The sequence below is a fragment of the Falco cherrug genome, chromosome 10, assembly GCF_023634085.1.
Source record: "Falco cherrug isolate bFalChe1 chromosome 10, bFalChe1.pri, whole genome shotgun sequence".
In the NCBI taxonomy this organism is placed as follows: Eukaryota; Metazoa; Chordata; class Aves; order Falconiformes; family Falconidae; genus Falco; species Falco cherrug.
The window spans coordinates 16,179,681-16,199,769 of NC_073706.1; the positions used below are offsets into that span (position 1 = coordinate 16,179,681).

The following is a 20,089-nucleotide window of genomic DNA, read 5'->3' on the forward strand; positions in this document are numbered from 1 at the left end:
CCCTCGGCGCGGGGGAAAGCACGGCCGAGAGCACGCGTTACCGGTGGCTGCATGAAGAATGAAACCTAGCTCATACCTAGAAAAGCATGTGAACCTGAAAATGGTTGTCAGCTTTTAAACTGTTCTGAAAAGAAATTCCCGAGAAGGCAGGGTGCTGTTCGTCCTTTTTCATCTCTGCAGCACGCTACTGCAGCCGCAGCTGGGGCTGTAGGGCTTGGCTCTGGTCTGTCGCCTTGTGAAAGCACCGTCATAGGGTGCAGAACGTGTGGGGGTTGCTTGGAAGAGGGGAGTGGGCCATCCCCATCCATGCAGGCTAGTAATTTTACTGAAACCAAGTGACCAGAACTTTGTCAAGAATAATGTTGGACACAGAGGGTAATGGCATTGGGTGTCACTACGCGCCCAGCAGCGGGCCATGTCCTTTTCTTGGTCTAATTCTTTGCTTGAATGAAACTTAAAAGTCTGCGTGGATTGCTGTAGGGAACTGGGTCTTTGACTTGCCTTATGACTCTGTCTTTACTTAATAAAGCAACCAAAAGGCCTCTAAGAAGACACCTGGGGCAGATAATTCAAATGCTTTTAATAAACAACTTCATTATAAAAAATGCTTTCAATTTGAACTTCATTTTGCAGGACAATGAAAGAACTAATTTCAGTGATAAACCGTACGTTTCCTAATGGCACTTAGCATTTTTACAATTTAAAAACCTTGTTTATGCCTCCCAAAATACTCCATAAAAGAGGTTATTCACTGTGTGTAAAAGTGCTAGAAAGTTTGTTTTTTAGAAAACCAGTTGAGCTTGAACAATGAGAAGCTTCTGGCTCCGGCAGCTGTAGCTGCAGGAAGGGAGGTCAGGCACTGGCCTGGCGAGATCCCACACGAGAAGAGAGCATGAATTGCAGCCTCGGTGAGAGACACACCACATCTCTCCCATCAGCTTCCCAGGGCTGAGAAAGCCCAAACCTTTCTTTCCCCTACACCGGGATGTTTGCCGGCTCTGGATCAAATGCTGCCCTCCAGTTGGCTGCAGCCTCCGACGCGTGGCAGAGCTTGCGGCAGGGCAGCCCTGCCTGGGACAGGGCTCTCGGCGCACTCATGGCTGCGAAGGCCACTCAGTAGCTTTTCTTCCAGCAGCAGTTTCAGAGCTTGATTGCTCCTGGGGCGTCTCTGTGGCTTCCACGGGTTGCTTCTGCCATCCCTCTTGCAACCACCCGGTTGTCAGACCACCTTGAAAGCAGACATCTGCAGGTTTTTTTATTCAATATCCTCCTTTAAGGAAAATACTGGTACAAATATTACAAAACAACCTTTCTAAAAGTAGTTCCTAGATACTAGGGGTCACTAGAGCGGAGAGAAAAAAACCACAAAGCAGTCAAGGCTGAGGCACTCAGTAGGGCAAGGAGAAGTCATAAACTCAAGCCAGGCTTCTAGCAGAAGTTACAGAATCTGCCCGCTGCTGATGCTAGCTCTCTCCTCAAGTATGCAGGCTTGGGTACCATTTCCAGCTGCACCTTCGAGCAGGGCGTGCTGGTGAGTTCCATAAGCAAGGCTTGTGTGTTACCTTCAAGCGTAAGACACGGAACGGCAGAGGAAGATGGGCTGCCGGGACAGGTAAGTGATCTGTTCACCCGGCTAAACCAGCCAGGACCCATGTGCTGAGTGATGGATGCCATAGCTGTTCCTGTCCTGCAGGCTTCACACAAAGCTGTCCCTCATCGTCTCAGTACATTCTGCATTACAGCTGGTTGTCTACTTGCATAGTAGTTTCAAAGAAAGACACAGTATGTGAAATAGAACGAAGGTGAAGATAGCTGTTAAAATGAGGGATGGTTGGTTTTTAACAAAACACTTTAATGTTGAGGAGTTTTCGCTAACTGAAAATGAAGACCTGACCTATTTAATAGTAATAAAAAACACCCAGTTTCCAAAGTCCCTACTCTTTATCTTCTGCAATGCCTTTAACTTTCCTTGTTGCTGTGATCTCTCGATATAGATGAGCTCCCCCTGTGTCACATATGTTCCTTATGTGTGCTGGTATTATTTAGGCACTGGTGGAAAGGATGGCTGCAGACCTAGCTTAAACTACGAACGCACAGTGAGGAAGATGCTTCAGTCTTCTCCTGCAAGCCAACCTGTGCACCTAAGAAATAAAATGTACTTTTGATAGGAAAGCTAAGCTAACCTTGTGGCATAGATTAGTGAGAAGCAGAATGTGATGTTTTCTGGGTATCATTTCTGATTGCCAGTTCCATTTCTGCTTGACCTGTTTCTGTGGCAGCCTAAAGCATTTAGTGGCAAGTAGTCTGTGAAACTGTGTCGAGATGGTTCTGCATGCTCGGGAGAAAACTCCTCACCTGGAGCTACAGAGTGGCTGAAACATGTGGAAAGATTCCTAAAGGATCCTGGTTATTCACCAGAATGAAGCGAGTACACTGTGGGGTGGTGGGAATAGTATGGAGGTGAGCCCGATGCGAGTGTATGGCAGGGACAGCAGAACCTGAGAGGAGTCTGCTGACATTGGAGACATGGTGGTAGGAGGAAAGGGAAACAGTGGTCCTGTGAGAAAGTTGTCAGTGGTAACAGCATGTTTCCCAGTCAGCTTTCAGCTGCGTTACAAGGGAGGCTCGGTATTGCTGTGGCCCCTTAGAGGGAAACGCGCACAGAAAGGGCGAGAGGTGGCGGGGTCGGTGACACGAGTGAAAGCAGTCGTGGTTTCCCCAAGTCCTGGTCCAGCAAACCATGCTGAACCAAACCACCTTCTGCTAGGCAGGTGTCAGGCAGGACCGTATTCAGAGCTTCCGATGGCAATTCCCATCTCTGAGAACCGGGAAAAACACAAAAGTAAGTTACAAAAAAGAGGAAAATTCCATCTTTAGATGGAAACCCATAAAGTTTTAATGAAGTGCTTCTGTCCGAGCCATTCATCCACTTTGCTCTTTGGTGGCAGGATATCTACAGGGCTTGGGCAGGCAATTAACTAAAAATAGGCACCCAAGGGAGAATTCAGTGAGCCTGACTAACCAGGATTAGAGAGGATAAGCAAGAAGGTAGGGTGATGAGGAGAGCATCTTTGAAGATTTCTTCGTAAAAATTGTAATTGCAGGCAGTAGAAAATGCCTCTGTGGGGTTATTCTTTCCAGATAGCAAAGGTGATGCAATGGTAGAGAAAGGAAACGGGGATTTTTCAGTGAACTGCAGGAGATCTTCCAAGCAGCTGCTATTCACCTGTCAGCAAGGAAGGAATTAAAGAACAAAGAGCTGAGCTCCCAACAAAAGTACTGAAATCATCAATCTACTGGAGGGAAAAAAGGGATTCCCATTGAAGTGACAACATTTTTCAACACTAAGGCTAAAGAGCAGGCACTATTGTGAGACAGCTGAACAGGGTCTGTAAAAACGCTGTACGTGGATATTCTGTCAAGTGAAACTCAGTGGAAGCAAATGCAAGTTAACATGTTGTTCCTTCATACAAATGGATTTTGTGCGAGCTGTAATCCCATGGGGAAAAAGATCTTCAGACTTTCACACAGCTCTAGAAATCTGAGCCTGGGAAGGACTGGCTAGGTGAGTTAACCCTCTGCTGCCACAGAAATGGCTTCTCCTGCGTATTTTCTAATGAGCAAGCTGGAATCATTCTTGTTTCCAGTGGGACATTATGTCCTTGCCTCTTTGTGTGTGGGGTCTGATTGATAGTGGCTGGCATGTTCATGTCCTGTCCTTCCACAGACTTGAGCTCTATGATTTTATATCTTAGCTGTCTGCACTGTTTCTGTTGGTCTTGAATGCCCTCCACGTCAGCCACACTTTAAAATACCTCTTAACTTAACCCTCCCGACCAATTATTTGATGTAGTTGCTCCTCTTGGGCTCAGTCCGATGCCGCCTTTCTGATACAGATGTGCCTGGAATAGAGACCGTAACAGGGTGGTTCACAGGGCTCTGCCATGTGACGAAGCCCTTCGTTTAGCACTTAAAATGCTGCACATATTTACTGGCTGCTTTGCACACTGTTTGTAGGGTAAGATGTGAGACTTCTACTGACATAACGTTTGTTACAGTTGAGTTTCATCAGCTCTGACAGGTTCAGCCCCCTGAGCTGTCCTGCTTTTGTACAGCTGGTGCTTAGTATCCCGTCTCAGTACTTCTCTGCTACCTTATCTCGCTGTAAAGTTCAGCCTCACTTGCTGTCTCCTGTACTCGTTAAGCCTCTGAAAATGCTGCTTTAAAAGCTCCTCTCTTCCGTCAAAAGTATTTTGTGCCTCTCGAGATGGTTAAATTTGTATTTGTGCTGGCTGGCTGGCAGCAGTACCCTGTACCTGGAGCCCCTAATTTGTGGTCCTTGAAACAACACGTAACTGTAACGCTTGGTCCTGTTCACAGACACTGCTGCTATGAGTCTCTGTCCCACATTCACCACCCTTCCCCATAGTTTCCTATTCCCTAGATTAACAATGATCTCTGAAGAGACAGTAGCATGTTGACTTAAACATTCCTAAACCTTGATTTAAAACAAAACCAAAAAAACACAAAAAAACCCCAAACCAAACCCTTTCTGGGATGAATTTTTTTTTTAACATCTCACATAACTAGCATAACGGCTGCCATTCCTTCACGCACGTAAGTCCTGCACAGACACAAGAGAAGTTTTCCAGGCTGCGCTGCAGCAATCAACACCCCAGGGAGGCAAGTTTACCATCGTGTTTTACCTATAGTCACATTAGCAGGAGCTTGTCTAAGCTGGCTTCCGCTGATTTTTGTAACAGCTCAGCACATACGTCCCAATGAACTTTGATTCCCAAATGGTGTAGCATAGATGCTCAAAGTTTTTCCTTATGAACAGGTAAAAGTTGTTCACTGACTAGTTTCAGGAAATGAATTGTTTTGAAATGAATTGTTCATTTCAGGAAATGAACTGCACACTTAGTATTTCCAACAGAAGTAGCCTCGTTAGTTTTAGATAGGCTGACAAAATACTTGCAGATTATAAACTCTGTTGTGTAACGGGAACTTTGAACTTGTTTTCCCGTGCAAATACCTAGTATTAGCTCCAGCGCGCTAAATGCGCTCCCTTTGCTGGTTTAGACTTCCCTTTCATTGACAAATGTTCTTGCAATTCTGCTTGTTAGAACAGGTGTGGAAAGCAAATCACACATGCAAATAATAGCAAAATGAATTCCATTTATTCTTTGACAGCCTACTGGTAGGAAAAAGATGCCTGGCTCTAAGTTTAGCTACCACTGCTAAAGGAATTCCAGTGATGACATCTGTTCAGAGTACAATGCAGGCAAAAAGCAAGAAAGCCGAATGCTCTGAAATGGAAGAAGGTGTATGATGGCGTTGCATAAACCTGACAATCCTCACTTGCAGTCAGCAATCAGTTCTGACCATTTATTTCTAAAACAAAACAAATCCTCTCAACCGAAAACAGGGATAAGGCTTGCATATAATTGATAACAGTGTGAAACTCTCTTAATTTGCAAAGAGAAAAGCAATAGAAGACAGGCCTGAGGTATTCAGTGATGGTAAACAGAAGACTAGCTGAAACGCCCTATTTACCTTTTCTGTGTTAGAGAAGAAGAAGGCACTCGTTGAACTTCGAAAGGCAACATTTTACAGTGGAGAGAAGGAAGTACTGCATTTAACTTGGGGAGATCATTGCCACAGGATATTGCTGAGGTAAATAAATCTTATATTACATTTTGATACAAAAGTATTATTTGCAGCATTGCTGGCTAACCTAAAACAACCGATCTATGTTTTGGAGAATCAATGGATCACTAAACAGTCATTCTGGGAAGAATTACTAAGCTAAATTAAAAACAAAATTCTTGAGTAAAACAGAAGGGGGACAAGCCTATGAACAAACGAGGCACAGCTAATGTCACACTGTAGGATCAATGGCTCAGCAGAAAGCAATATGCATCAACTGAAATGAATGTGCTCTGGGGAGATGAGGGGGGGACAGCATCTGGCTTCACTGACGGAGCTGAGATAACAGAGTAGAGGTAGATTTTTGCATTTTCTAGACTTATGGAGAACAGTATTGACAAATTTCCTGGTTTATATTGGCCTACAATGGTTCCTCCATGCTGAGGTATGAAGATTTGCGTGACTGCATTCATAAACATGCACCAACGTATAGTGCGATTGACCTCCGTGTGTTATTATCTGAAGTACAAGCGCCCAGGAAAATGAGAGCAGGAGACAATACAGATGCCAAGTGACCTCAGCAGCTGGCTGCCACTTCCCAGTGTAACCCTTCTGCCTGCAGTAGGTAGGCAGTCCCCGGAAGAATTTAACAGATGGGGCAGGCAGCAAGGGAAGCAGGACTTTAACTTTGGGAGGCAAGGCCTGAGAAGGAGTGAACAAAAAGACTGGTGGAATCAAATCCTAAGTGAAAGGGTGACTGCAGGCCCAAATCCTCAGTGTTTGTTAGAACTATTAGTGTTGGGGAAAATGCTTCAAATACACTGAAAAGAGTGTACGTGAAGCTGGGACCAATTTTTCCTCCTGATTCCTGGACGTTATCACCCTAGGACTGAGGTAAAAATGTACCTCTTGAGACTGCTTCATGGATAAGCCAAAAAAAGGTACTGACTTTACTGAACTGTTGTGGTAAAAAAAAATACCTAGAAACTCATACTCTGTTCCTCATCTCAAAGGAAACTATGAAGCAGGGGCCTGGGGCCTGTGGCCTGTCCTCATCCACACCTGGTATGACAGTACTCGGTGCTGCTGGCCCCGAGCTCCTCACCTAGCTTTTTCACATGCTTTGGTTTCCAGAACAGATGCACAATCTGTTTGCCTGTGGGAGATATTTAAAAGGGTTCTATCCATACACCACAAAAACAAGCTAAGCTGTGAGAGCTGCTCCATCCCCTTGACGCGTGGATAGCCAGAGAGAAAATGCAGGAAGCTGCTGCCTACAGTGGCAGAGACTGAAGTGGTCCAAAAAGCATTGTATTTCCCCATGGGGGAAGAACATGATAAGTGAAGAGAAATCAGTGCAACCTGACTTCATTGTGTAAACAGTGTTCTAGCTACACCAGATATAAACCCAGTGTATTCTGGTGCCTCTTATTTTTATAATGGCGGAAACAGATTTGTGTTGTGTAAACAATGTTCACTATAATGACTTTAACCTAACGGCTCCGCAAAGAAGAATGAGGTGATGTTTCTGAATTCACTATGTAAACGGTCTTGTTGCTTAACACTGATGTGGAGTAAGCTGTATTCGGTGGAGTAAGCGCTATTAGGTGATGGGATGAGAGGTAGTGGGGAAGGACAGCATCTTCCCCATTGGCTTCAAACAGAGTGGGTATCCTGACTTCTCCTTCTCCATGTGGAGGTGTTGGCTGTTTTGCCAGAACTGCAGTGTGATAACATGAAATGGAAGCTGGACTCTTCAAAAGTTTAGCCCAAGATGAAAGAGTCTCAACTCCTTCTCAGGGACAGTCCCTTCCCAAAGAGGAACACAGCTCTGGGATCTCAGGGAAGGTCAGTGCTAAGCGCGGCTCCTGATTCACAGATTAAAAATTAGATAGAATATATCCAGTCTATTAGACGAAATCTTTTCGCTGTACAGGACTGGGACTTGCACGGGGATATCTGCTGTTCCAGTCTACAAGTGCTCCCTCCAGAGACCAGAAACCTCCTGTCTGAAACAGCTTTGCAAAGCTTTCACACCCCAAAGGGAAGTAAGAGTTGTGCGTTTTTAAGGCTCTCCACAAAAGGGTGACTGAAAGATCTGTTCTCCAGTGCTATTTTCAGCTTATTGGAATGCCTGGTGGAAACGCGGCAGCGTAGTTGTGCTCAAGCTGGAGGTGAAGACAGGGGGCAACGAATGAAGGGGCCCAAAGTTCAGCGAGGCCCCGGCTCCAGCAGATTCTTGAGGTTGATGTTGCAAAGTGGTAAGCAGTGGCTGTGTCTCCCCCTGTGAGTAGCCCATGACCAACCCCCCTGATGATACAGGTGGATTGCAAGGAGGAAGATTTAGGGGGAGGAAGCCAAGAAGATGAGAGAAGTCCATGTTAGCAGCACAGAGAGCCTCTGAAAGATTAGCAGGGCTCTTGGAAAGCAAAGCCTCATCCAGGGGGGGTGGCTGAGGCGAAGAGGACTGAGGCTCACCAGATGAGAGAGACAGGCTGCCAGGGAAGTCTGACAAAAAGCTGTCCACCTCTACTTTGGGTAGTTTCTCAGGCAAATATGAGGTAGATCCAAGCTGATACTTTGGAGGAGGTTGCGGCGGGGAGGAGATGGGAGAAGAAGACTCCAGAGGATAGCTCATTCCCATTGGAAGAGAATTGGGAACCAAAGAATGGGGCATCCCTGAGCTTGGCATGGATTGGAGATGTGTGCTGTACATGCCCACAGGTAACATGCCAGGGAAGCTCTTACCACCTATCATGTCTCTGGATGCCATACACAGGACAGGACTCAGCTCTTCTTTCACTGCAACAGATGAGCTGCAGCTTAGGAGACCCAGCATGTCAACTGGCTCTGTCTTAATCTTCAGCAGTTCCTGGGAGTGGCTTTTCTTCATATGCCTGGTCAGATGATCTTTCCTCCCAAACCTCTGAGCACAGTACTGGCACAAGAAGTCCTTCCGCCCCGTGTGCACTACCAAGTGTCTCCGCACATCCTTCCGGGTGTAGAAGCGCCTATCACAGTGATCACACGGATGCTTCTTCTCCTTTGCTCCACCAGAAGCCCGCCTAGAATGAGCTTTGAGGTGCTCCAGCAGGACTTGGGTACTTTCAAACGTCTGGAGGCATACCTTGCAGCTGAGATCACCGCTGGCAGCTGCATGCATGGCCAGATGTCGCCTGAAGCCGAGTTTTGTGTTGTAGTTTTTGCCACACTCAGGACAGTGGAGGGCCTCCTTGTTTGGATCGTGAGTCTGGAGGTGGTTGCGAAGGTGATCTTTCCGGTGAAACATCTTCTCACAGTACATGCACTGATGAGGCTTCTGAGCAGAGTGTGTGGCCATATGCCTTTTGGAAGAAAAGCAGGAAAGTTTAGACTAGTATCCAACCCCTAAGAGAAGACACACTACTTTTTCAAAATTTTCCTTGTGCTCTACACTTTATACCACAAAAACTCCATGTGGCATTTTATCACCACTAAATGACATGCACAGAAGCACACTTCAAGCAACCGTTACAGAGCCTGTCTCAGCAGTGCCTGTCCTCCCTAGAACGCATCACCTCCACACAAGTGTATTTCAGTCATCTACTCAGCTCCTGCTCTCTGCTGAGGCTATCAGAGGAGGAAATGACAATGAAAACTGGTAGTTTATGACAAAGAACACTTATCTGCTGGTGAGACAGCTTCATTTCATCAGGAGGCATCAGACTGTGGCAATGTCTGCTGACAGCCACTGTGGACTGATTGCACCTTAGTATCTTACACTGTCTGACTGCAGTTCATCTAATTTCAGGTTCCTAGGGATCATAGTTTAATTATTTTGTGCTGTATTTTGGTACATGAATGGGAATTCTATTCCTTTGTGCAAGAACAATAGCTACCACAGACAGAGTCCTGTGATTAAAGTTAGAGGTAGGGCTTCCGAAATGTGAATGCTATTCTTGCTTTTCATTTTGTTTTTCAATCTGTGAACTTCACTTTCTGCTTTGATTCCCTCCTTAGTAAAACAGGAAAGAGCTGAGCGCAGGATAAAGTATTATCTGAGGTTCTCTGGAAGGTGCTTGAAGAGATACCAAGTATGGTAATGTCTGGGACTCAACCGCTTTGCAAGGTAACAAGGGCATTCCCCCTCCTCCACTTTCTCAGAAATTCAAGCAAAAAAACACGACGGAGGGATTTTCCCCTCTCTTCTGTCAGGGTAGCACTGTTAGGTAGAGGCACTCAGCAGTTACCTACCTATATAGCTTGTACTTAGAAGCAAAGGCTTTGCCACAGTGCAGCTGAGGGCAGTTGTATGGTCTCTGCTCAGTATGAGAAAGCGTGTGAGTTCTCAGCTTATCGACATTAGAGAAGGAGGTCTCGGAAATTTCACATTGGCATTTTCCCTGACTTTCGGTCTCTTCACCTCTTGGTCTGGGGACTAATTTCCAGCCTGTCTCTTCCTCCTCCTGCTTTGCATCTTGAATCCAGTTGGGAACACTGGGAAAAAATGCCGTCATGGCAGGTCTAGTAGAACATGGTCATGTCAAGCAGAACTCAAGCCTGCAGGCGTCTTGCTGTGATGTTGTCCCAGTGCAGTTTTCTGTTGGAACCCTCTGTGACCAAACTGATTTAATAGCAAAACATCTTCATCTGAAATCACAGAACGGTTGGTGTGACACATGTGAGCATTCAACAAGCACTATAGACGTGAAAATAAGCGTTCACAGACATGGGAAACTCCCACCTCTGGAACACCTTCCATCCTTTTCTCCATTAACCCCTTTGACCTGAATAAAATTATGTTAAACTTTTTTGGAACTACATTTTTGCAACTATTAAGAGCCAGTGTTACCTGTTACATGCGTTTTCTCCTGAAATATTGTAGACAGGTGTCTCTTTGTAGCTATAAATACCTTACCCTTTTCCCCTCGTGTTTTATGGATTGCTTTGCATCTCCCTTTTTTCATGTTCATACCCCATTCTCACTTTTGCTCTTTGCTTACATGGAATTGCCTTCTAGAGCTTCTCAGAGAAACTAAGGTTCTCATGTATTTTTTTTTTTTCATCCACTTTGCTACCAACCTGGTGCACTAGGAAGACCATCTCCTAGCAAACCAATCTGAATGACCACACATGGGTCAACAGGGGTGGGGAGGAAAACTTGCTATTATTGGCAACATCACACCTTTTTCAGGAAGGCAACAGATGCTGCTTCAGGGTGTGATTAGTCATTGTATTTTCACTTTTCTACTGTGGGGCAGATTCTGCCTCTCTGGATTAGCAAGTTTTCTACACTAATGAGCAATTTTTTTTTTTTTTTACGCTCTCATCCACTGCTAATGGAAGCTCAGACTGTTTCCTGTTCAACTAAACATATCTCCTGCATGCTCTGCTAGCTGTCATGTTAATGAAAATCTACATTACTTTCTCTTAGCAGGTTGTTCTTCAGTTGTGCTTGTCTTGTTGGTAAAGTACTGCATTTTTATATGGTTCTACCAACACCTAAACTGGTTAGCTGAAATAAAAACCTCAGAAAAGATCTCTTTCACTGAATTTAGCTGCCTGAGAAACTCTTCTTAAAATAGTATCAAACCCTCAAGCTCTTTCTCGCTCCATGATTGCTTCAGAGGGAGGAACTTCCTGCCGGCACATCAACATGAGTGCCAGTTGTGGGCAGGATGTGCAACTACGAGGGAACTAACCAACCCCCATTAAGAAAGTGCACCACTGAACGTTATGAATAGCTGAAATAACAATAACTGTAACTGCACCATCACTCACAATACCCTGAATAGTTCCCTCAGGATGGAAAACGCTGAGAAATAGGTTGACTCTGAGAAAACTTGTCACTATGAGGCTTGGAAACATCCATGAAGAGCAGAATTCGGTTTTGTGCAGGCTGAATCTACTTGGGCAGAACAAAACAATAAAGGACTGGAACTGCTGAGCTGCCACTTTGGTACAACCCAGTGCAGTGTGACAGGCTGCTCTGACCCCTCAGGGCGCAGGAGTCCTGTGGTTCAAAGCAGTCTTCCTTTGTAGGTGTCTAAGACTCTGAATATTTCACCTCTGTACGAGATGTGTGCTGGAAAAAATAAGCGTTCTCTACCTCCTGCTTCAGAGCTGTGCACGCATTCTGGGAGTCTCTGCCACTTTTGCCAGGTAGTTGCTTCTTTCCCTCTGAACAAGCTCACCCATCTGTGCTGGTTTCAAAGCTACCTGAAAGAAGACAGACTTTCAATTTTGCTGTCTCTAATAGTAAGGCATGTAAACAATCACCTTCAGAGCAGGAATCCAAATACAAATGAGCTAAGACATGGTAATCTCTAACTCATTATGGTGAAATTTCATCAGCTTTCCTTTAAAATTGTAAGGATCTAGCAAGAAAAAGGACTCTACCTATTTGGGTCTAAGTCAAAATGTATGTCCTGGGACACTGACAGCTGTGGAATAAGGAAGAACAAACAAGATGAGGGTCTTGCATAGTCCTGCAACCTTTTCCTAGTGAAACACAGTTGCTGTGGAAGGTTAACAACATAATTTGTGTTTGGCTAGAAAACTCTGCCTGATCTAGATATTTACATTTCAAAAAAATACATTAGTTTTCTTAGTAACATTTTCCCAAATAATGTTTCCAGTGTGGTCCCTGTTCACTATAGGTCCGTAGCCACCACAGAGAAACGTCCCTGCTGTATGGAAACACTTCGCCTACACCTGTTGAAGGAACATCTTGTAAATGATGGTGTTTGTACCAGCACCGGGAAACCTGGTTATCTTAGAAAGTTTTGTACTAGTCCTGGAAAACTGTGGTTAGCCTCTGCAGCCCCAGAAATCTCAGATAAGTCGGTTACAGAAAACTCCCATCACCAGATGAATCCTCCTCTGCTTCAGTTCTACAGGGGTTAAGAGGTTGACAAGGTGAACACAGAGCTGGAAAAAAATATGATACACCTGGGAGCTGGGTTCCCACTGGCTACCAACTTACATGAAATATTTCATTATGACAGTCATCAGGTTTGTGCAAATTCAAGCTAGAAGAGCTCATATAAGCTGATGGATCGTATGCTATGTAGGAGATTCCAGCCCCTTGTTACTGCACAGAAAACAATGAGGTATGTCTGACTTGGTACATATTACAAAAAAAGCTGTCAGGCTTCACAGAAAGTCCCTGGGATAGAATTTGCCACCTGCTTTGACAGTTTTTCCCACTGTTTAATCTTTCTCAAAGTATGGTTCAACAATACAGCATTTCTGCACAGTTTATGCCCTTGGAGTCACTCCTGCGACACGGAGCACCTTTCCTCAGCTGTGTGGGAAAAACTTGTAACCTAGGCTGGGAACCAGACTGGAGAACTGCCCAGGTTAAAAATAATCAGGAAAAAAACAACAAGGAGCCTGGATGACTTCTCTGACTATACCAACAGCAAAGCTGTGCTGATCTGGCCAGAGCGGGTATGCAGCAGCAGTGGGAGGCAGGGACACGGGGCCTGGCAGGCTGCCTGACTAGCCCCTGGATTGTAGAGTTGCCGTTTCCCTTTCCTAACAGGCATCTCTTGCATCTGATTTGTATTTGGCTGTCCTTGGCTTCTACCTGCTGAGTCCTACTGTACCTTCACTATGGAGCTGCTCCAGAAATGTCACTCTTTTTCCTCCAGGGACAGAGAAGTTGGCCCAAGGACACCTGTGTCCCTCAGTCCTCACCACCCACTTCTGCACTGGCCGGCTGTTTTACAGCTGCTTGATGGTGCAGCTGAAGGAATTTACCCAGCTGAAAAGCAACTTCTTTTTACATCTTTCCTCCACAAGCCACATCAGTCCCCCACTCAGATCTGTTAAGCTATTTTAAGTTGTTAAAGCTTCAACTTGAGCAAACAGAAGGTACCAGCTACGTGGCAGAAAGAAGAGGCTAGAATCCATGGTTGGCACTCAGCCTCAGCCTGGTATCGTGCCTCAAACCCAGCTTCTGCAGCAATCCCAGCTGTGGTGCCAGGCCTGGACAGGACACCGGTTCACTCATTTTTTTACTGACTCTCCTACACAAAGATCAGTGACCGTAACACCTTAAACTGCTGCAGCAACATCTCTCAGAGCACACCTTTCAGAACGCCCACACAGCATAACAAATTCACCCCCTACTTTTCGTTAAAGTGTTCTGACCAAGTCCAGCTCCAACCCCTGACTGCAAGGTCTGCTTCCAGACCTCAGATCACATTGTGACTTTTCTGAAACCTCTGCCGTTTTCCAATATCATTTTCTTAATTATAAGGGAAGAAATGGGGACACCAGACCTAGATGCACAGTACCAGCCCTACCAGTACAACACCTGGATGTAAAGAATCACTCTCCCACCTCCTCACACATCTTGCATTGACCTTTTTTTAATAGTTTTTTGACACTCACAAACACCAACTCACATGTCATTATGATTCCCTGATTTCCCCTATAAAAAAACATTATTTTATTGCATTGAGTGACTCTGGCCATTTCTAGATATGTAGGGTTTTACATCCAAACAGGCTCATTTTTCTAGTTAAGCTGCTCAAGCCTCAGTATCAGTTTCCTCCACTTGATCACTTACAGACTTTGGAAAACTCTGCGTAAAATTCGCATTTACTTTTAAAGCCCAGGAAAAACCCGCTGCACCTTTCCCATAGGAGGTTAACCACACACCCCATCCTCGGGGATGGTTTTCCCATCTGACCGAACTCCTTTCACCCTCCACTTCCCTGGCATGACAACAGACGCGATTCCAACAGCCTAAACCCCTTCGCCGCACCAGCGGGGAAGCCCCAAACGCCAACACAGCTCCGAGATGATTTATTTATGATAAAAGCCGCTTTTTTCACCCACTTAGCCCCAGCCTGTCTGCAAAGCCCCCAGGACAGTGTGCGGCCGTGCTGGTTGCAATCGGGTTGCAAACCCCTCCGGGGCAACTCGCCCTTCCCTACTCCGACAGCTCCGCCGTTTGCACCGGGAGGGAAACGGGAGCCCCACCCCCACCCCGGAAAGGGTCTGCGGAGGCGGCCGGGCCGGTGCCAGGGGGAGCACACGTGCCGCCCCCCCACCCCCCCCCGTTACCATGGCGCAGCCCTGAGGGGTCCCTCCCGCCAAGAGGAGGGGGCCGCCGTGACGCCGCCCCTCACCCCCCTTCCTCCGGTGCCGCCTCCCCGCCTCCCGCACTCACCCCGTTCCCCCGGGCCCCGCCAGGCGCGGCTCCGGCCCAGGCCCCGGCGGCCCCATTGTGCGGGGCATTGTGGGAGTGACGTCGCTCTCCCACTTCCGCCTCGATGGTGGCCGCTTCCCGCTAGAGAGGCCGTTCCGGCGGGCCCCGGGGCATGCCGGGATGGGGCCGCCTCTCGCTGACCTCCGCCGAGCCGCCATGGCAGCGTCGCCGGTCCTTATCCTGCTCCTCGTCTTGCTGCTGGAGGAGATGGCGGCAGGAGGCGGCGCGGCGCCAGCCTGGGACGCGGCCGGTTACGTGCTCTACTGTCCCTGCATGGGTGAGGCCCTCCCGGCGCGGCGGGGCCGGCGCGGAGCCCCCGGCGGAGCCCCCAGGGGAGGCCCCGGGAGATGCCCCGTCTGAGCCCCGCTCTCGCCTCTGCTGCAGGCCGGTTCGGGAACCAGGCCGAGCACTTCCTGGGAGCCCTGGCCTTCGCCCGCGCCCTCAACCGGACCCTGGCCGTGCCGCCGTGGATCGAGTACCGCCACCACCGCCCGCCCTACACCAACGTGAGCCCGCGGGGGCCGGGCGGGCAGCGGGGGCAGCGGGGAGGGGGCGGTGCGCAGGGCGGCGGCCCCCGCCCGGGGTGAGCCGCGGGAGGCCGGGCGGCGCGGGGGCAGTGTGCCGCTGCCCGTGAGTGAGGCGGGCCTGTCCTCCCCAGCTGCACGTACCCTACACCGAGCACTTCAGGCTGGAGCCGCTGCTGCGATACCACCGTGTTATCAGCTTGGAGGACTTCATGGAAAAGCTGGCGCCCCTTCACTGGCCACCTGGCAAGCGAGTGGCCTACTGCTTCGAAGCGGCAGCTCAGAGGAGTGCTGACAAAAGTACCTGTCCCATGAAGGTGAGTTCCTCCTGCGTCCCCGCCGGCACAGCTGAGTTCTGCTGCTGTTCCTGAAGGGAATGACTGCCTCACTCGGGTTGCAGCCTTCCTTTCAGTGCGTCGTGGTGTGGCATGCTGTACCTTCATGCTCAGCTTGGTCAGCAGGTGCGTGGGGCTCAGGAATATGGTCTGCGTAAGTGAGTTCTATCACTTTGGACTTGATTGTGACCATAAGGAGAACGGGTCTGTAGCTTATCTCCTCCTGGTCTCTGCCAGTTTCCCATCTGTGGTATAGTTGCCCGCTGGTTTTAAAGCAACTTCTTTTAATTACAAGTCTGAGAGCTGTGGCATTCCTGTTCTTTTAATATGGCCTGTGCTTTAGATCTTTTTTTAGTTTTTTTCATTCTCTCCTTCCTGTGGAGCTGATATATGGCAAACAGGCTGTTGTATTTGGCCTGCTTTCCTCCAGTAACAGAAAAGCTCTTTGGCTTTGCCCTTCAGGATCTTGCTAGGTCAGCCTTTTGGGCTCTGTGTATGTGCTGAATGAACACCTGTCTTTCCTTTGCAGGATGGAAACCCATTTGGTCCCTTCTGGGATCAGTTTCAAGTGAATTTTGATAAGTCTGAACTCTTCAAGGGAATTTCCTTCAGTTCTGCATACAAGGACCATTGGATCCAAAGGTAGCAAGAAGGTGGAACAGTGCTGGCACGCCACTGTAGGCATTTCAAGTAACTTGTAAAAACAGTTGTGCTAGTCACTGTGTAAAGCTTTTGCCTTTTGGGGGAGAGATATTGAAGTGGTTAATTAGCAATATAATTAAAAATCTTAGTGCTTTTACCATTAAATATTTGCTGAGCATGCTCTTCCTGTGAGTGTTATTAGGTGTGAACTCTCTAACGCTGATTTCTGAGCCAGTAATACCTAGCTACAGTATTTACTGATTACACATGTAATTATTCTTCAAAAAGAACTTGGTTCTCAGTTGCTGATCATGAACTGTATTTTACTGGTTACCTCGTTTTCAGAGCTACAGGTGGTATCAGTAAGTTTGGGTGACAGAATTGCTCTCATCTGGGGTGAAAATATAAGCTGTCATTGCTTGGTGGCTCATCACTGCATGTGAGATTCTTACCTTTTTGTCTGTTAAATAAAAGGTCTGAGGTAAAGTGCAGCACCTGCATTTTCTTCAGTGTTGCATTCAGATGGGAAAATGGTTAAAATTTATCCAAATTTAGAGCAATAGATGCTGTATATTTCAGGTTGTTCATAGTTTCTGTTTTAACCTTCACAGTAGTCTTTGGGCAAGATGACACATGCAAGGTTATGTCATGTTTCAGACTGGTGGTTTTATTTCTTTCCTTAGGTTTTCACCCTCTGAGCACCCTGTACTCGCCTTACCTGGAGCTCCAGCCCAATTTCCAGTCTTAGAGGAACACCGGCCCCTCCAGAAATACATGGTGTGGTCTGATGAAATGGTGAAGAAAGGAGAGGCCTATATTCATTCTCTGCTGGTCAGGCCCTATGTAGGAATTCACCTGAGGATCGGCTCAGACTGGGTAGGGTTCCCATGCGGGACTGGTTGTTGTGGTCTGTACAGTTGCTATAGACTGGTGGCTAATGCTCTGTGGAAGAAGCTGCCCAAAGAGGAGCTGTGCTTCTGGGGTGGCAGCCTGAGCCCTTAGCAGTGCTGTTGGGATTCCCCTTTCAATCAGGCTGACGCTGCTGGCAGATGTGGCGGACGTGACAGTGTTTTCTCCCACTTGCAATTCAAAAGTGATATTTTCTTTCCTTCTCCCAATAGAAAAACGCCTGCAATATGTTAAAGGATGGGACAGCCGGGCCACACTTCATGGCTTCACCTCAGTGCGTGGGCTATGACCAAAGCGCTGCAGTCCCTCTTACCATGGACATGTGCCTGCCAGACCTCAAAGAGATCAAGCGTGCTCTCAAGCTCTGGGTGAAAAAGACAGAAGCTAAATCTGTTTATATCGCTACTGATTCTGAGCCCTACACAACGGAAATACAGCAGTTTTTACAAGAAAAGGTAAGTATTTTAGAAACCTGTTCAGGTAGGAGAGCTTTCATAAAAACATTCCTTGGATTTTGGTCTGATGCTGCCACCCACAGCAGGCAGGCAGTTGTGTAATATGCTATTCACAGAAATATTGGCATCTCAAAGTGGTTTTTCTCATAGCAATTAAAATTATACTGTAAAACTCTTCCTTTCCCAGAGGTTGAAGAGCATTATTCTGCATGGTAGTTAATTTTGCCTTGAAAAAGACCTCAATTAAATAAATCCAAGTGATTTGCAAAATTTTTGACATTTATCTATTCATAAATGAGTTAAAGGGCAACTTAAGATGGAATCCACTCTCTTTTTGTTGTATATTTCCATTTCTAATATTATGCCAAGACATTTGGATTGTAATAATAGATGACTGGATTCATCTGCTTTCCTCATTTCTCTGCAGATCAAGGTTGTAAGCTTGCAGCCAGAAGTGCCTCAGATTGATTTGTACATCCTCGGTCAGTCTGATCATTTTATTGGAAACTGTGTCTCTTCGTTTACTGCCTTTGTGAAAAGAGAGCGCGATGTGCATGGAAGACCCTCTTCATTTTTTGGTATGGACCACCCACCGAGATTACGGGATGAATTCTGACCAGAAGAGGAACAGGCTCCATGGTTCTCAGGCCTCTGAGCTTGGTACCGTGCTAAGGGACCACTCGGCACTGTGTTCTGCATGCAGAACACACTGCCAGGCTGCCACAGGCCTGCTTCAGCCCTGTGATACTCCTCACAATGGCTTCTAGACTGTTTTGTCTGTCTTCTCCTATATTTTCAGTGTGAGGTCAGGCAGAAAAGAAATTTTAAATCATATAGTTTATGGAAAAACTATAAACTATGTACAGTTTTTTAGATGTAGTTTATATAGCTCTCCATTCTCACTGTTTGGGGTTTGCCAGCTATCATGATGAAGCAGCTGCTCAGGTGTCCTCTTCTTCATATTTTTTTTCCCGTTAAATCTTAAATTTTACTTGGAGAAGTTGTGAAACTTCTTGTCCAAAACTGACCATAAGTTCTCTTTAAGTGCAGAGTATTTTCAGGCATATTGCGGTCCCTGGAAAGAAAGTGCAAAGTAGAGCTCTGGACTGGAAATTACCTCTGGGTTTTATCAGGTGCCACTGTTGCCTTACTAGACCTATGTCACCTCAGTGCCTCAGTTTCCATTTCTATGTCAAAAGACATTTCATACCTGCTCTTCAGCAGTGCTTTGGGGCACCTGGATCTCTTCAGCGGCACTAGAGAAGTGCAGCAGGGGCATGTTTTAATGTGCTGCCTTTTCAGCCTGTCTTTGTGTTGAACTGAGGAGAAGGCGTTTGCGGGAACACAGGCAGGAGATCTTTCATAGCCAGTTGAGAGTTGGAGATTTAGGGCTTGTAGCTTTGTAGCTGTTGATGTCAGGTGGAGGTCTGTGGTCGGAGTGAAACTGGTTTTGAGCTAAGACTTCTAAAGTAGCTGTAGTGGGGTTGGTGTATGTTGTACCTAGGTCTATGGTAATGGCTTCTGTTTTCTTACTATATTTTGTAAAAAAACCCCTCTGACAACACAACTCTTGTCTGCAGGAGTAGTTCCCTGTGGAAATTGGTCGCTGATGGTGAAACAGCAGCCCAAACCCCTTTGTTTGGCCCAGTGCAGTTTAGTGCTGGTAACACCAATAATCTTGATGTGAGACTCAGCTTGGCTGATGCCTTCTGGTACTCCTGTGATGTTCTTTTTCTTTTATCCAAAGACTGAGTACAGAACTTGCTGTTGCTTTTTTAAAAATGCCACTGAATTGAGTCAGTGGTACCGGGACTGGCTGCCTCTAGTGTGCTACTGTGGTCTCAACGGTGCTGTCGTGGAGCGTTTACAGGGGTTTAACTCTAAATGTCTTTTTAGTGGTGGGATTTTTCCTTCTTGAAAATGTTCCTCAGTTTTGAAGGCTCAAGGGAGTGACCAAAAGAAGGCTGAACTAGCAGGTCCCCAAGTGTCAGGATGGCAGAGGCTCTCATCTCTTGTTTCCCTTGGTGCTGGCTTCCAGAAACTGGGGAACTGGGTGGTTGCAGGGCCTGGGGCAGCTGGGTGCCTGGAAACCTGCACACTCCTGGGTGTTTCACATGGCTTCGTCTTGGATGGTGCCATCGGGGCTCCTTGCCGCAGGGCAGGGCAAGGGCAGCCTTTCCGCATAGTGTTGGGAAAACAATGTATTGAAACGGTTGTGTGTTTGGTTTTTGTTTTTTTTTTTTTTTAACGTATTTCTTGTAATAATAAAACCTCGATTTTATATTCACGGGTGTGGCACCGCCATTCCTTCCTCTGCCGCGGGCTGCGGTGAAGCGGGCACGGCTCCGGCCCTTAAGGCGGCCCGGCCGGGTG

The 20,089-nt window shown here is 46.9% G+C and overlaps 3 protein-coding genes across 6 annotated transcripts in view; 1 reads left to right on the top strand and 2 right to left on the bottom strand.

Moving 5' to 3' along the window:
• BCL2L1 (BCL2 like 1) overlaps window positions 1–20,089 on the bottom strand; it is a 198,432-nt gene that overhangs the window by 139,018 nt on the left and 39,325 nt on the right. The window lies entirely within an intron of this gene.
• Window positions 564–14,922, bottom strand: PLAGL2 (PLAG1 like zinc finger 2). 4 transcript variants are annotated; one of them, XM_055722632.1, is made up of 4 exons: window positions 14,813–14,922; window positions 11,738–11,847; window positions 10,052–10,278; window positions 564–8,993 (listed from the first exon to the last, which is right to left on the bottom strand). In XM_055722632.1, exon 4 carries the CDS (start codon window positions 8,987–8,989, stop codon window positions 7,772–7,774), a length of 1,218 nt encoding a protein of 405 aa, XP_055578607.1. In that variant the 5' UTR covers window positions 8,990–8,993; window positions 10,052–10,278; window positions 11,738–11,847; window positions 14,813–14,922; the 3' UTR covers window positions 564–7,771. The 4 variants fall into 4 exon arrangements, with proteins under 4 accessions (XP_055578607.1, XP_055578603.1, XP_055578605.1 ...); XM_055722628.1 differs by having other exon boundaries at window positions 9,883–10,278; XM_055722630.1 differs by having other exon boundaries at window positions 9,883–10,278; window positions 11,738–11,843; window positions 14,813–14,892.
• POFUT1 (protein O-fucosyltransferase 1) lies at window positions 14,955–20,003 on the top strand. Its single transcript, XM_055722634.1, has 7 exons — window positions 14,955–15,128; window positions 15,236–15,357; window positions 15,510–15,692; window positions 16,240–16,352; window positions 17,036–17,228; window positions 17,474–17,716; window positions 18,144–20,003. Exons 1-7 carry the CDS (start codon window positions 14,972–14,974, stop codon window positions 18,330–18,332), a joined length of 1,200 nt encoding a protein of 399 aa, XP_055578609.1. The 5' UTR covers window positions 14,955–14,971; the 3' UTR covers window positions 18,333–20,003.

Coding starts and splice junctions, on each gene's coding strand:
- PLAGL2 (XM_055722628.1), bottom strand. CDS start 10,145: ATGACGGCATTTTTTCCCAGTGTTCCCAACTGGATTCAAGATGCAAAG. Junction 8,994..9,882: donor TCTAAGTACAAGCTATATAG/GTAGGTAACTGC, acceptor TTCTTCCAAAAG/GCATATGGCCACACACTCTG.
- POFUT1 (XM_055722634.1), top strand. CDS start 14,972: ATGGGGCCGCCTCTCGCTGACCTCCGCCGAGCCGCCATGGCAGCGTCG. Junction 15,129..15,235: donor GCTCTACTGTCCCTGCATGG/GTGAGGCCCTCC, acceptor CCTCTGCTGCAG/GCCGGTTCGGGAACCAGGCC. Junction 17,717..18,143: donor AGCAGTTTTTACAAGAAAAG/GTAAGTATTTTA, acceptor ATTTCTCTGCAG/ATCAAGGTTGTAAGCTTGCA.